Genomic DNA, 14,834 nt, shown 5'->3' on the forward strand with positions numbered 1-14,834 from the left:
ATAGAAAAAGAAACTCTTTTGATCAGGTAACTGGTAGGTGCTTGTGTTTTAGAACCATGACTAGTAGTGCAAATAAAATTTTACAAAGTGAATTTAAAAAGCTGCAACAACAGCCTGTGGAAGGGTTTACAATTGCACTGGTTGATGACAGCGATATTTTTCAATGGAAAGTTGCATTGTATGGCCCACCAGACACACTTTATGCTGGAGGATATTTCAGGGTAAGCAAAATAGCACTTACTTCATAATGCATACAAACAAACTGAACATGTAGAATTAAAAACAAAATATTTACCTCATACCAAACATATTAAATACGAATCCAAAGCTTACAGACATATGTTTCGTCCACTAAATTTAACATCACCAACAACCATCAGATATTAAGTTATGAAGCCCTATCATTTTGGTGGGCAAAAATTACAAGTTCTGTAAAACAACGAGTAATTGTGTCGAGCACCACACAGGTTACCACACATCTAAAGCTTGCTACTTAAAATAAACTAAGCAGATTTTCTGAAAATTTTATGTGCCACAACAAAGAGTATTTATGAAATAACTTCGTTTATAATACGGATAAATCTGTTAGCAATGTGTTTTTTATGATGGTTTCATGGATCTGGCTTTTTTTCTTACTCTTTCTACATGTGTTAACAACAGACTTCTTTCTAATTTCCCTTCTCCTAAATTTACCTAAACATTATTTTGTGGGCACCGAGCTGTAACATCTGCTTCCACAGGAATGGGACCATAATCACACAGCAAAAATAGACCTTGTCATAAAATTAAAGACAGTGTCATTTTTGTGTTGTACTTTGTAGCCCCATTGTTTACCCCACTAACCCCTAAAATTGGTAAAATTTCTAAACAAGTCTGAAGTGAAATTTGTAAGAAGTTCGTGGAATATTAAATGTAGTTTTCAGGTGGCGATTGTTGCTTTTCTTCCTGTAGCTTCTCTGTATTCTTCATGGGCACCCTAAAATGGGTAAATTTTTAAGACCAATGTCCAAGACAAAGTTTTGACACTTTAAAGAATACAACATTATAGGTGTTAGTTCTACTAACCTTTAAAATGGGTAAACTTAGTAATTAAGGTAGCTGGAATTTGGACAGTTTATAAAATATGCCATTTTGATGTGTTGATTGTTGTTTATCTTTCAAAAATGCACCCCCCTCATCATTCTCTATATTTGCCCTTTAAAATAACTTTGAACAGCTGCAAGTTTGGAAACATTTATTTCCAGTTTAAAACTTGTTACGTTTTGTATTTGAGACAAATATATTTCACTATAAAAGCATCGTCAGTGTCTTTAAGAATCCCTGTTTCAATAGATGAGCATCATCGCAACCTATTTCGTCAGGGGAAGTGTAATTCATCAACATTTGTCAACAGTGTGCAACAGTTGCATAATAGGGATCTGAAAACACAACAACAGTAAAATCAGTTCTAATTTTATTCATGATTCACTATGTTTAAAAGGATTTATGTGCAGTTGCTGCTTATATCTTTTTTCAGGCCATCATGAAATTTCCTAATGACTATCCATATTCCCCTCCCACATTTCGGTTTCTTACTAAGATGTTTCATTCAAATATATATGAGGTAAGGTGGCCCTCTTTAAAAGGTGCAGGTATTGTTTTTATTTATTGTCTATTTATCAAAATTTCCCTACCTTTGAAGGGGATCCATATTAACATAATGTTTGTCAGCTTTTTTTCTGGTTCTGGACCAAATTGAAACACTGGGTCACAAAACATATAAATTAATGAAACAACTATACTTTCAAAAGTACATGACACAGGAGTTATGTACTGTGGTTTAATTATGGGTCCCCTTCCCTGAAGGGGACACATATTGTTTTTGTCCGTATTTTTTTTTTCTTTTTTTCTTTCTAACGCAGATTTGTTCCCACGTTTTGGTCAAGAAAGAATGGTTCAAACTTTTTCAAATTTACACACATTATAGATATTGGTCTAAAGATGGTTCATGTGAATTTTGACCCCGTTTTATCCCTCGGTTCACCCAAAGGCCCCCGAAACGTAAAATTTTTAACGCTGGTTTGTAATGCTCATGTGGTAAAGAAAAAGTGCTTCAAATTTATTCAAATTTGGACATATGTTACTTATTAATCCAAACTTGATCCTCCAGAAGTTTAACCCCGAATCACCCAGCGATTCACCCACAGGCCCCCGAAACGTACAATTTTTAACGCTGGTTTGTAACGCTCGTTTGGTAAAGAAGGAGTGCTTCAAATTTATTTAAATTTGGACATATGTTAGTTATCAATCTGAACTTGATCCTCTAGAAGTTTGACCCCGAATTACCCAGCGGTTCACCCACAGGCCCCCGAAACGTAAATGTGTCTAACGCTCGTTTGGTCAAGAAAGACACTGTAGACAAGTACCAAGAGAGTAACTCACTGGTTTATGATAGCGGGAGGGCTCAGCTTGACGTCGGACAGACGTTTTACGAGACGTCGTTTCACACTGTTCAGAACTTTCTTTTGTCATAAGGTAGCGTTTTTTTTATGACAATCTATTTAGGAGTCAATGCTCAAGGCATGTAAAAATTACGCTTAACGGTATTGTTGAACACTCAGGACGGCGTGCTATTGAAAACCGTGTCAAAAGGTCAAACAGTCGTTTGGCGTGTGCACCCTGAGAGGTTACTACAGGTCAATGGTACTCATTTTGGGAAACAAAGTTAAATGAAAAACAATTTGTTATGTATACACTTATAGCAAATTGCTTTTTAATTTAAAGTGTCTGTAACACAACTGTTACAGCTTTCTAAAAAAATTGTGTTCAAAACCTGACCTTGGACGACAATATCTGGGTCAAAGCAAGAGATTAAATTAAAGTATTTGTTACGTTTTTTTTTAATGTTTTTGTAATTATATGACAATAATAGTGCAAAAAGAATACAAACAATTTTTTTATTGTTGGTTTAATGCTTTCTAAAAATTTGTCCTTAAGATTCTAAAAATCACCGCAACATTTGTTTACTGTAAATCCGCACAAACACGCATCTGGGGACCCATTTGTTTTTGTTTACAAAAACAATCATACGTGTAGATCAAATGATGTGTATAGTAAATTGGTAAATATCATATAGAATATATAAAATGGAAGTATATCAGAAAGCCACTCTTCTAGTTTTATCATTCAAATTCAACAAATGCTATTTATGGGTCCCCTTCCCTGAAGGTGACACATATTGATTTTACTCAAATTGTGTTTTTTTATTTCTTTTTTTCTTCCCAAAGTTTGTCCGACTCGTTTTTCCATCAAATGTTTGATGAATTTAGGTGAAATTTACACAGATGGTAGATATAGTTATGTAGATGTACATCCCACTTTGTTTGTCCAGATAACCCTAGTATTTACCCGCTAGCCCCCTAAAATGGGTGAGTTTGTAAACAGTGTCAAAATTGGCTGAGATTTGGATAGCTTGTAGAGTATGCCATTTATAGGTGTCGATTGTTGTGTTTAACCCTGTAGCCCTAACATTTACCCCACAAGCCCCCAAAGTTTAAAATGTATTGTATGTTACTGGGCACCACAAACGAAAGATTTCTGTGGTGCAATAGTGTTACAAGGTCAACCAGTTGTATGTTACTCGTTTGTGACTTTGTGGGTTGCTTGGTGGACGTTTTTGCGCCATGGCAGTTAGGGGGCTGAAATTTTGCAGTACTATTGATTGAGTCATTGAGGTTTCATATTTTTTTTAGTTTGTGTGTCAGACCCCATTAGTTACCCTACTAGCCCCCTAAAATGGGTCAGTTTTTTAAACAATGTCAGAATTGGCTGAAATTTAGACAACTTGGAGAATTTACCATTCATAGGAGCTGATTGTTGTGTTTAACCTTGTAGCCCCAATTTCACCCCACTAGCCCCCTAAAATGGGTGAGTTATTAAACAGTGTCGGGATTGGCTAAAATTTGGGTAGCATGTGGACTATGCTATTTGTAGGTTTTGGTTGATGTGTTTTACCTTGTGACCCAACATTTATACAACTAGCTAGTGATGGGACGATACCAGGTTTTGAAGCGAGTACCGATACCGAGTACGAGTACCACATGTATATACCTTTGATACCGAGTACTTAAGTGTAGTGTTGTACTTAGTTGTATATCACTGGCTAATTTATCTACCATGGTCGGGGTACAGGCTTGCACACACACATACCGAAAAATGTTATCACCCATGACAGCGAAAAAAATATACGTAACCTGGCGGAACTTTTTCCCGATTTTGTGCTGTCCGAAGCAAATATTGGCGTAAAGTTGCCCGTATTCTTATGGTGTAAATCGGCCTTCGGTACTCGCACGTTGGTATCGAAAACTGAGACAAAATATTTCGATACCGTGTACGAGTGTAGTATATATATTATAAATCACGAGTCACCAGAGACTCAGTACGACAGATGGAGACAACAGTCGCATATAATAACAGACTGAAAACTTTGACAAGTCTGAAGTCGTCCACCGTTTTATTAGACATATATATTTCGCCTAAGTAATAGGCATCGTCAGTATCTAAAAACAAAACAGCGCTAAAACCCTTTTACCAATGTTCAAATTAAATGAAAATTTGACAGCTTGTAGAATTTGCTATTTATAGGTGTCCATTTCTTTCTTTGAAAAAGAACTGTAAATAGGACATACTTCAAACAATATCTGGGGTGAATCTAAATTTATATAGTTTGTACTCTACATCAAGGGTGTCAAACTGGCGGCCCGGCCGCATGCAGCCCACGAAGCCCTCCAATGTGGCCCACGAACACTCAACAACAATTGTAGTTTTTTGTCAGGTTTTTATGTAATTATAATGAATTTTTCTTACTTTTCAAAGTGAAAGCTATTATTTAAACAAACATTTACAGAAATTTAATTTGTAAATAATAATTCATATCTTATGAATAGAAACGATAGTAATTAAACCGTTCCTAAAACCGTACGGCCACATGCGGCCGCAGAAACGAGTCTGTACGGCCGTAAACATATGTTCATTAAAATAATGTACTGCCGGCCGTGTTAATAATGTACTGCCGGCCGTAATTTTGTGTTACTGAAAAGAGTATTACTAGCCTAGCAGCCATATGGGTCAGACTTTTTGTAGGCCTATTGTGTGCGAACAATGCGGAAAAAAAAACAGGCACCAATGCATCACAATATAGATTATGACGTAATAAACAGTTAAAACTGATCTTTATGCTGTGCAGCTCAATCTCTGCATCAAGTTGGAAATTAATCTGGGCTTTGGGGGCGTCAATAGATGGTATTTATAAACGTATTTCTTTACATCTGTAATTTGAAAACCAAAACCAGCATGTAATTGGCGCCTGTTGGTGAAATAAGGATCTGCAATGCGGCCGTCGTAGCAAAAGGGTTGTTTAAATGTATAAAACTTGATTAAAAATCACATGCGGCCCTCGGCATAATTTTCAAACTGCAATGTGGCCCCCGAACCCCGCGAGTTTGATACCCCTGCTCTACATAGTATTATTATTTAAGCCAAGTGTCGATCTCTGTGATTTACCTTACAACACCCGACTTTCTCATGGTTATCTCTTGAAATGCATTATTTTCAACTTTGCATGTCTGGGGACCCATGAGTTTCTGCCTGCAGAAACGACTAAGGTTATAATAGACGATGGCTAATATGGGACCCAATACAAAATAAGCATAGGAAATATATTAATGTTTTAAAATAGGTTATAGTGTAAATGCAACAACAAAATGTGCTAAGCCACCCTTCTGGTTTTGTAACTTTTTATGAAAAAAATATATTATGGCAATGAACAGTAGGTTACCAATTTCGCTGCATACTGTTTTGTTTTACTTTGATGTCACATAATTTAAACAGTCCATTAGTCAAGTTCTTTTTTAAAACAGTCCTTATTTGAAAACAAAAAAAGCCTCTTGGGTGTAAGGGATTGTGTGAACTTAAATGTTACCCTACATGTATTGGACAGTGTTAAATATTTATGTTGCAGAATGGCGAGGTCTGCATATCAATACTTCATTCCCCTATAAATGACCCTCAAAGTGGTGAGTTGCCATCAGAAAGATGGAACCCAACACAGAGCGTTCGGTGGGTTGCAAACTACCATCTGATAAACCGCACTGAAAAACATTTTGAAGTTTTTGTTTGTTTCAGTACAATTCTTCTGAGTGTAATTTCCCTTTTGAACGAGCCAAACACATATTCCCCTGCTAATGTAGATGCATCAGTAATGTACAGAAGGTGGAAAGAATCTCGTGGAACTGATAAGGAGTATGAAAAAATTATTCGGTAATGCTTAAAGCTGGTTACACTTACACTGCAAAATAATGTTCACTTCCCTGTGATAAACTATGTCAGTTTAGTGTTTTTGCACAATGTATTTCACAAGCAAATGTTATTGTGTAACTAACTATGTTATCAAGTTGTCTAATAAATGCAGAAAACAAGTTGAAGATTCAAGAAAAGATGCAGAAAAAGATGGCGTTGTAGTTCCCACAACTGTATCAGAATATTGTATTAAGACAAGACTTCCAAGCAAGGACTCGAATGCCTCCAATGACATTACAGACATATTTTTTGAAGATGATGATAATGATTATGGTTTAAATGAAGAATATGAAGATGATGATGATGATGACAATGAAGATTATGGCGATGATGACAGCGGAGCACATGATGAAGTTTAACTTACATTGCAATATGTTTTCTCTTATTTTATGGGCATTCTCTTGATTGCCCTCTTGTACACATGAAATGTAACGTATCTTCCAGATGTTGCTTCTTTTATACTTAACTTGCAAAAAAAGTAAAAATGTTTTATTGCTTTACACATAAAACATGCTTCTGTTACCAAGACATCAGTTTTGACACTCTTCTTGTTTTTATTGGCATGTGTTTTTTACAACCTGGAGCGCAAAATTCAAAACTTAGCATGTAACAACCTTTGCATGTTAGTAAAATTATATTTGCTAAGTTTAATGAAAACTCTCAAGAGTACTCAGTGTTTTATCCATGCCACACATACTTGTTGCTATTGTGTGATAAACTACATATACTTCTGGAATTGTTCTGTTTGTTTAATGAATTTTCAATTGATGATGAAAGCAGTGTAAATTGAATCAATTTTGTGGAAATTATGCACTTCCTTTACTTTAACTGTTCATTTAATAATTAGCTTGGTGAAAAATTGCAGTGCAGAAAAGCTACTCTAAAACAGACTAATTCGTTTAACTGACTTTTCGTTAGCAAACGTTTTGACAAACAGGGAACAATTACTTTTATGTGTGGTCTAGTCACTATTTATAACGTTATGGAAAGACAAAAAGGCTCTGAAATATTATTTTTCCATGTAACTTGCTATAAGCGACAACGTGACTTCATTATGGTTGCTTTAACTACAGGTGTAGAATACACCAACATAAGAATATATCGCGTTAAACCTGGCAGGGCCAAAGTCGGCTTTAGGGTCTGGGAAAAACACCAACAATGCTGTAGGTCTGATGCAGGTACGCCTGCGTAAGCACATGCACTTCTTAACCCAATTCTTAGTGATGTCTGTGAAGTTAAATAAACCAGGGAGTCGAACCGCTTGTCATATGGGTTCAGGTTCGGTTCGGGTTCACTTGGTTTTTGTTTTTAAGGGTTCGGGTTCGGTTCAGGTTTTTAAAAATGTTGATTTTCGGGTTCGGGTTTTGTTCCGGTTCGGGGAAATTATCGTGTCCGAACCGGTTTGCGGTTTTTGAACCGGTTTAAACTTTTATTCGTTTTCATTTAATTCTACCTATCATGTACCTGGCCTTATCAAACCCTAAAAGAATTTTGTCCGTGCACTGTTATTTTTGACACGCCCTCTAAGTGCTATCTCGTGTATTCTTCAGTGCGCCGTTTTGAAAATAATCACCATACATAAAATAGACTGCCTTTTTTACTGGTGCGGTTCCGGTTCGGGTCCAACGCAAAACAAAATATGGGGTTCAACTCCGGTTCGGGTTTTTAGATAATCGTAATTAGCGGTTCGGGTTCGGTTCGGGTTTAATGAAATTAACCGCTCAAACCGGTTCGCGGGTTCAGTTCCGGTTCGACTCCCTGAAATAAACTGTCTGGTCGGACTTTTCCGGTTGATACTAGTGTTGTTCAGATACAAACCAGTACCCGATATTTTCCATCAAAAGTACTTCAATCCGATATTTCAGAGATTACTAACAAAATGAATTCCTTACTTGCAAACGAAAATATTTAATGTTTGGTAAGTGTTAAATTTTATTCGGGTATGAGGACAACAGAAGATGAAGTTTGTGGACCTGTATTGTACTATATCAGTTGCCACTAACCACATTTTCAATGCCACTGAGCAAGTTTTCATTAACCTGTAATTGTCGCAAAGATTTTACTACGCGAAATCATAGTACGTCAGCCTTATTCAAGGTGTTATACCGAATCAGCCGGTCACCAAGCATTCACCATATTACAAGGCGTAGGCTAGAAAAATCTAGCCTGCGGTGGGATATAAACCTACTTGGTTACATATTGATTATTGATTGTTTGAATTTGTTTCGTTATGCACGAAAAACTGACACAAACAACAAATGAATCCGCACCGAACTTAATCGTTTGTGAAACCAACATAGATCAGTATTTGTCGCGTGAATTACTTTTACTTGAAAGTTTACAAGTTTCCGATTTAGCCTACCCAAATCTTACAAATTAGTCGGTAAAAAAACGATCCGTTGGTAAAAATATTATTCGGCGAACTGAACCTTGCATACATCACGACACCAACAATTGTTGAGACTAAATCGTCTTCCATTACTGTACGTATAATTGTAACATTGCAACAATAATTTTTCATCTTTTATGCTCGCTTCGATCGACATTGACCCACTGTCAATCACAAGCCTCCATCGTACGGGGTAATTGCTTACACAGAGCATTTTAAGGGTTTTATTATAATTATCATATATGATGAAATTAATTCAAATAATAGACTGTTTAAAAAAAAATCACGTATGAAAATAAAGCGTTTCACGTCGCATGTGATGGGTAAAGCCATTTTCCTTCGGACAGGAACTTCTCTCCCGTTACCAGCGCACGTCAGAGTTGTAGCCTAAGTCGGGACGGGTTTCGGGTTTGGGCCGTGTTCCTGCTTAAGTTTTTTTCAAAAAACGGGCTTGATTCGGGCCTGACTTTACACGCTGTGTCAATATTTTTTTGAATAAATTGAGCTAAGTAGGCAGTTGCTGGACCTGACCTAATGTCAAACAACCATTAAACACATTGTTTAAGACGAAATGTCTCGCATTTGTTGTCTTAGTCTTTTCTCGTATTAAAACAATGCGACCCCTTAATAAGTACAACACGTTCGTGCACTCGCTCGTTTCAGGATAGCCTATATAAAATACAGTTTTTCCTCATTGCAAATTACCCTTGTTTTCACTTTTTCTTTTTTTGCTTCCATAGTCTTATCTCAGTGTGTGTTTTATTGTGTTTTTTTCACATTTTTATATCATACCAGTTAACTAGATTAGTCACACACAAAAGAACAAAATACTGCCGTAGGATTCGTTTTTTTTAGATCAGCCATCCGGGCCAAAGACAGTGCAGCAACTTCCACAGCGAACTACTATTTGAGATCTCACCATCGATCTTACAAACGCAGGGGAGATGCTCGACGGCAACATTCTCATCGTCGCAATGAACTGTCCTCGGGACACCCGGGTCTGCCTACGAGATCACAGGAAACGTTCCGAGGAACGGCGCTGGTGTTTTCGTTTAGGCGGGTTTCATTTGGCCCTGAGAACCTGCGGGTTCAACTGCCGTCTTATGCAACCGGACGTACCCCGCCAGGCTCGTGCGGTCGGTTGCGATCCCACGGCAGAAATCACCCAGAAAACGGATTTCAACCAACATTCAAATAACACAGTGGTTCCCAACCTTTTTGTGGTCGCGTACCACTTGAAGGCAACGCATTGTTGCCGCGTACCACTTGATTTTAGAAACGTATTTTCGAGAAGATAACTTTTTTATTTCCCGAATCGACTAATGAAAATGTAACGAAGAAGTAAAAATGAAGAAAAGATAAATTTAATGAGCAATCTGTATTTGTTTGCCTTCTACAAGTCGATCGATGCGGGGCACAACTTTGCTTACTGCACATAGGAAATCGTGGCCGGGGGAAGTAAGGCGGTTACGACTCTTCGGCTTGATATTCATCATTAAAGAGAATCCCTGCTCGCACTCCCAGTACGTAGAGGGGAATATTAGTAACTGGGGTATAGCGCGACCGGCTAATGTGGGATACGAGGAGGCCATATTCAGCCAAAAAACTGTAGGATAATATTCCTTGTGCATTGCCTGTGTAGTGTCGTCAGCCTGAATATCGATGAGCTGCTCTTGCTCCCCAGTTCCAACAGGTAGGTCGGCTGGGTCCACAGAAAATGGATTAGTGATGTAGGGACAGCAATCCACATCCGGGAAGTAATGAGTAAGCTCAGCTTTTAGTACCGTGAGGTGGCATAATATCTCATCATCACTTTGGCCATTGTATCCTCCCGGAAGATTACTAAGTAGTTCGAACATTCCATAGCGCTTGTTTTTTACGTTATTTGACCAAAGTTCCAGCTTGCGCACAAATGCCCGTAGCCTTGAAATAAACTGAGTGACAGTGCAGGCAGTTCCTTGTATTGATAGGTTCAGGTGGTTGATGACCCCAAAAATATCAGAGAGGTAAGCCAAACTTACGATAAACATTTTATCCTCAAAGTCTTTTTGAAATTCATGGCCCTTTTGTTTGAAAAAACCGTTTAATTCTTCTTTCAGTTCGAAAAGGCGTCTCGTCGCGTTGCCTCGGGAAAGCCAACGCACCTCCGTATAGTAAAGGAGACAAGTGTGTTGAGAGCCCAGATCTTCGCAGAGCAGTTTTAACAATCGAGTATTCAAGGCAGACGTTTTCACTGCATTAACCATTTTTACAACCCGGTTTAAACAGGCTAACAAATTTGGCGTCAGCACTTTAGCGCAAAGGGCGAATCTGTGTATAAAACAATGGACAAAGATGACGTTTGGCGACACAGCTTTTACATGAGCTTGAAATCCAATTCGTGCAGCCAACCAACTTCCCCCACTCTAGTTCATTCCGCTTGAAAAAGTCGTTCAAAACATTAAAAATATCCACTCCTTTGGTTGTGCCTGACAAGTTCTGACTTAACCGTAATTCGGTATTTACCTTGTCTTGTTGAGTGTATCGGACATGTACCAGTAACTGAGCGCAATTGGTGACATCCGTGGATTCGTCAAGTTGAATTGCAAACCCATACTTTGAAGATCTCACTGCTGCAACAACTTGGTCGGCAATGTCGATCGACATTTCCTCACTACGACGCTTCACAATGTTATTAGACAGGGACACACTGGACAACTTGGCCTCCGCCTCCACCCCGATCACGTTTCGAATCAAGATTTTCGCCGCTGGCATAATTAGAGACTCAGCAATTGTATGCGCCTTCATGTTTTGGGCAACCAGGAGGGAAACTTTCAAATTTTACATTCCCAGAGCTGCTCTGGTACACGGCGCCTGTTTTATCAATGCGTTGTTGTTTAGCTTTTTCTGCAAGGCGCTGAAAGTAGCTAAGATCTTGGTCCTTTTTTGTAGGATGGTTTGTTTCAAGATGCCGCTTGAGCAGACTTGGTTTCATGGCACTATTCGAGAGCGTCTTCATGCAAACCACGCACTGCGGGAGAACCTCGCCTCTGTGTTCAATTTCTACGAATCCATATTTTAGATAACCCGTGTCATATTTCGCGTCGACATTTTTCGAAATCAAATTGGTAAAACGTTTGTAACGCACTTTCTGCAGTACACTACAACTCTCAAGCACACTAATTCAACTACAGGCGCATTATCTCTACGCTTGTTATTGTTACCACAAAATAATTAGAACAAAGACATACTATTTTCTAACAATGCCTACCTTACTGGTGGGACCTTAAATGGGTTAGTTGGAGCAAACATAGAAGTGACACGTAACCCGTTGGATTCAGTAACAGACATTTTGTTATCCCTTGTGATTTGTGTGCAAAAATGCGGAAATCGCAAAAAAACAAAAGGTGTTCGCGTACCACCTGGAGTGCCGTCGCGTACCACTAGTGGTACGCGAACCACCGGTTGGGAAACCCTGAAATAACAGGACACTTGATTCGATAACCCACGTTTTTTTCGGTGTCCTTGCTGTTTACTTAACTGATCAACAATGGAACTGTGATGATAAAGTGACAATGCAAATACAATCTTGACTGACTGACTGAGGCTTTAATGAAAAGCCTAGGCTAGGTCTGTCAATCAAACTTTCGGGCCTAAAACGGGCTTCTCAAAAACGATTCGGGTTCGGGCCGGGTTTCGGGCTCCAATTTTAGGCCCTGGTTTGGAATTGTAATTGGTGATGCACCGAACCCGTGTAAAAAGGTCCGGGCTAAAACACTCGGCCAATGGTCGAATCTGGCCAAACCTAAAATCCCTATTCTGATGGATATTTCGATGTGAACCTTGTGTTGTTGATGCAAGTGAGCTCATCTATGCATAGGCGCCGAGTTTTACAAAAATACAAGGTGGCGGACATAAAATATGACGTCACTTTATGTGACGTCACTAATGCGTGCAACCACAAGAACTCAAATTCAAAGTCAAACAAACTTCCCATGGAATGCAACGTTAGTAAAAACCAGAAAAAAGTTATGTTTGAAATAATGTTTAGTTCGCAATTGCAACACGTTGCTGTAACGTTTATCATTGGCTTAGCATCGTTTAAAAAATGTTTCTTTAAGTTTAACTATTTATTACAACACATCTGCACTGTACACACCAAAGTCTATATAAAACAAAACGGGTTTTATATATACTTTGGTACTCACCAGGGGTCACCAAACTTTTTACACTGCGGGCCGGATAGGTTTACATGGTCTAGCGCCGTCTTACTAAACTTGCGCCGTCTACCAAGATTTTTTTAGGGGCGTCAAGATATGATCTGTTTACAATTCCATTTAAAATATGTGGATGCGACTGTCAAGTTGTATAGTTAATATTAACTGATAAGCAATGCTTGTATATTACGATAGAAGTACAAAAGAAGGCAATTGTTTGCGCACAATTAACGCTTATAGTCTAGTCTGTGACGTAACAAACTAGCTTTGATCTATCCTGGCTGGGCGTTGTAATCCTTTGAAACTAGGTACTAATACTATCATAGGGTTGCCATGCCCATACTGACATGTCAGGGAATTTAGTGTTTAAATCTGCGTCAGGGAGAAATGTTAAAATGTACTTAAAAGTCAGGAATTTAAGAAAAAAATATAGATATGCTATGAAATTAATGTACAAACGGAAAAAAATTCTAGTAGTTAGCTATAACCGCGTCTATACCATGAAAAGTAAAGAGGTAAACTGGCGGCGCGCAGGTTAACGCACAAGGTTACTGTTTCGTTTTGCAGTGTGTGTGCGCGCGTAACACTGCCTGTTTGTTACTAGTTGTCTAACAATACGCCTTAAATACAGAAATAAAAATCCGCGTCTCAAGAAATTAAACACAGCGTTCCATGCTACGTTGGAACGTGGGAAGTTTCATTTGCTTTAACTGTGTACCTAATATGCAAGGAATTAACTAACAACAAAAATTCGAATGTCGTGAGATATAAAAACGTTTTTACAATGTCATTTCAAATTTAAAAAGGTCTTTAAAGGGGCGGCTCCCAGTTTTTTTTTTCTGTGACAGTTTGAAATTGGTCCGAATAGTTTTTAGTGGCAAAGGTTGGCGACCCGTGATATATTGGTTATTGTTTCAAGGATAGTGAGAGGAGTAAGCTTAGCCTAATAAACTTAACTAAACAGAAGCCTACGCAGAAAGTTAATTAACAAGGATCATTTAATTAACAAAGAGTATCGTATCTAACGTTTGCGGGGACCGCAAAAAGCTGGAAGTAATTCTAATTTAGCGTCAGTTTGTGCAACTAAATAAGTTTAAATCAGAGTGAAATTGAGAATCGACCGTCTCCACTACCAAACAATAGGCTTCATTGCATAACAACTAACAAAAATGCAACTGTTCGCGCGTAGGTAGTAGAATAATTTTGGAGTGTTACAAAGTTATCAATACGATATGGCAAAACAAAAAAATGTGGTCGCGGGCCGGATGAAATGACCTCGCTGGCCTGATCCGGCCCACACTAATGGCCAAACATTCACTGGCAGACAATTGTGTGTTTGACGTCATAAACAAAGCACTATAACCAGGGTTGCCATACCGTCCTTATTTCTAAGATTTGTCCTTATTTTGAAGGCTATGTCTTATAAAAGTTCATTGTCCTCATTTCTAAGAAATGTCCTTATTTTTGACTGTAGTCCTTATTTTGTCTTATTTTCGACAATTACCATAGTCAAATCCCTGCTACAAGTGGAAGTGAACCTAGACCCGGCCTGTTGTAAGATACACTTACTATTTTCTACGAACAACGAGTTGCTGGAACAGATTGTTTCTGGCCAAAATATTGCAAATATTATGTCATGGCTCGTATAAATGCAAAGATTTGTTCAAAAACGTTTGTTTCATTTCGCAGAAAAATTAATTTTTCGGTTGTCCTTATTTTTGGTTTCGATGGCAACCCTGACTATAATCAATACAGGTTACAGTTTTAAGTCACGTTTTGTGGCGTTTCCAATTTTCTTCAGATTTGACGATATTTCGTACGATACCGCCACAAACTAACCAAAATATCCACGGTGGCCGCCACCGTGCTTTAAAAGCCCAAGCCGTCGGCGCCACCCCGCCATCGCCAACTCG

General features: G+C 38.3%; 1 protein-coding gene and 1 pseudogene across 2 annotated transcripts; one reads left to right on the forward strand and one right to left on the reverse strand.

Moving 5' to 3' along the window:
- On the forward strand, positions 1-7,142 carry LOC145229745 (ubiquitin-conjugating enzyme E2 R2-like). 2 transcript variants are annotated; one of them, XM_080095082.1, is made up of 5 exons: positions 4-221; positions 1,517-1,603; positions 5,999-6,096; positions 6,163-6,297; positions 6,449-7,142. In XM_080095082.1, the coding sequence occupies exons 1-5, from the start codon at positions 57-59 to the stop codon at positions 6,693-6,695; spliced, it is 732 nt and encodes a 243-aa protein (XP_079951208.1). In that variant the 5' UTR covers positions 4-56; the 3' UTR covers positions 6,696-7,142. The 2 variants fall into 2 exon arrangements, with proteins under 2 accessions (XP_079951200.1, XP_079951208.1); XM_080095074.1 differs by having other exon boundaries at positions 1-221; positions 5,999-6,297.
- Positions 7,143-10,040: 2,898 nt separating this feature from the next.
- LOC145231965 (zinc finger BED domain-containing protein 5-like) lies at positions 10,041-11,379 on the reverse strand (annotated as a pseudogene).
- Between the last annotated feature and the right edge of the window lie 3,455 nt (positions 11,380-14,834).

This window comes from Phallusia mammillata, chromosome 1 (genome assembly GCF_965637545.1).
Source record: "Phallusia mammillata chromosome 1, kaPhaMamm4.hap1.1, whole genome shotgun sequence".
Taxonomy (NCBI): Eukaryota; Metazoa; Chordata; class Ascidiacea; order Phlebobranchia; family Ascidiidae; genus Phallusia; species Phallusia mammillata.

What these genes read in the sequence shown, in the direction of transcription:
- LOC145229745 (XM_080095074.1), top strand. Translation starts at nt 57, where the DNA reads ATGACTAGTAGTGCAAATAAAATTTTACAAAGTGAATTTAAAAAGCTG. An exon ending in ATGCTGGAGGATATTTCAGG is followed by an intron (nt 222 to 1,516) that starts GTAAGCAAAATA and finishes ATCTTTTTTCAG; the next exon opens with GCCATCATGAAATTTCCTAA. An exon ending in GAGTATGAAAAAATTATTCG is followed by an intron (nt 6,298 to 6,448) that starts GTAATGCTTAAA and finishes TAATAAATGCAG; the next exon opens with AAAACAAGTTGAAGATTCAA.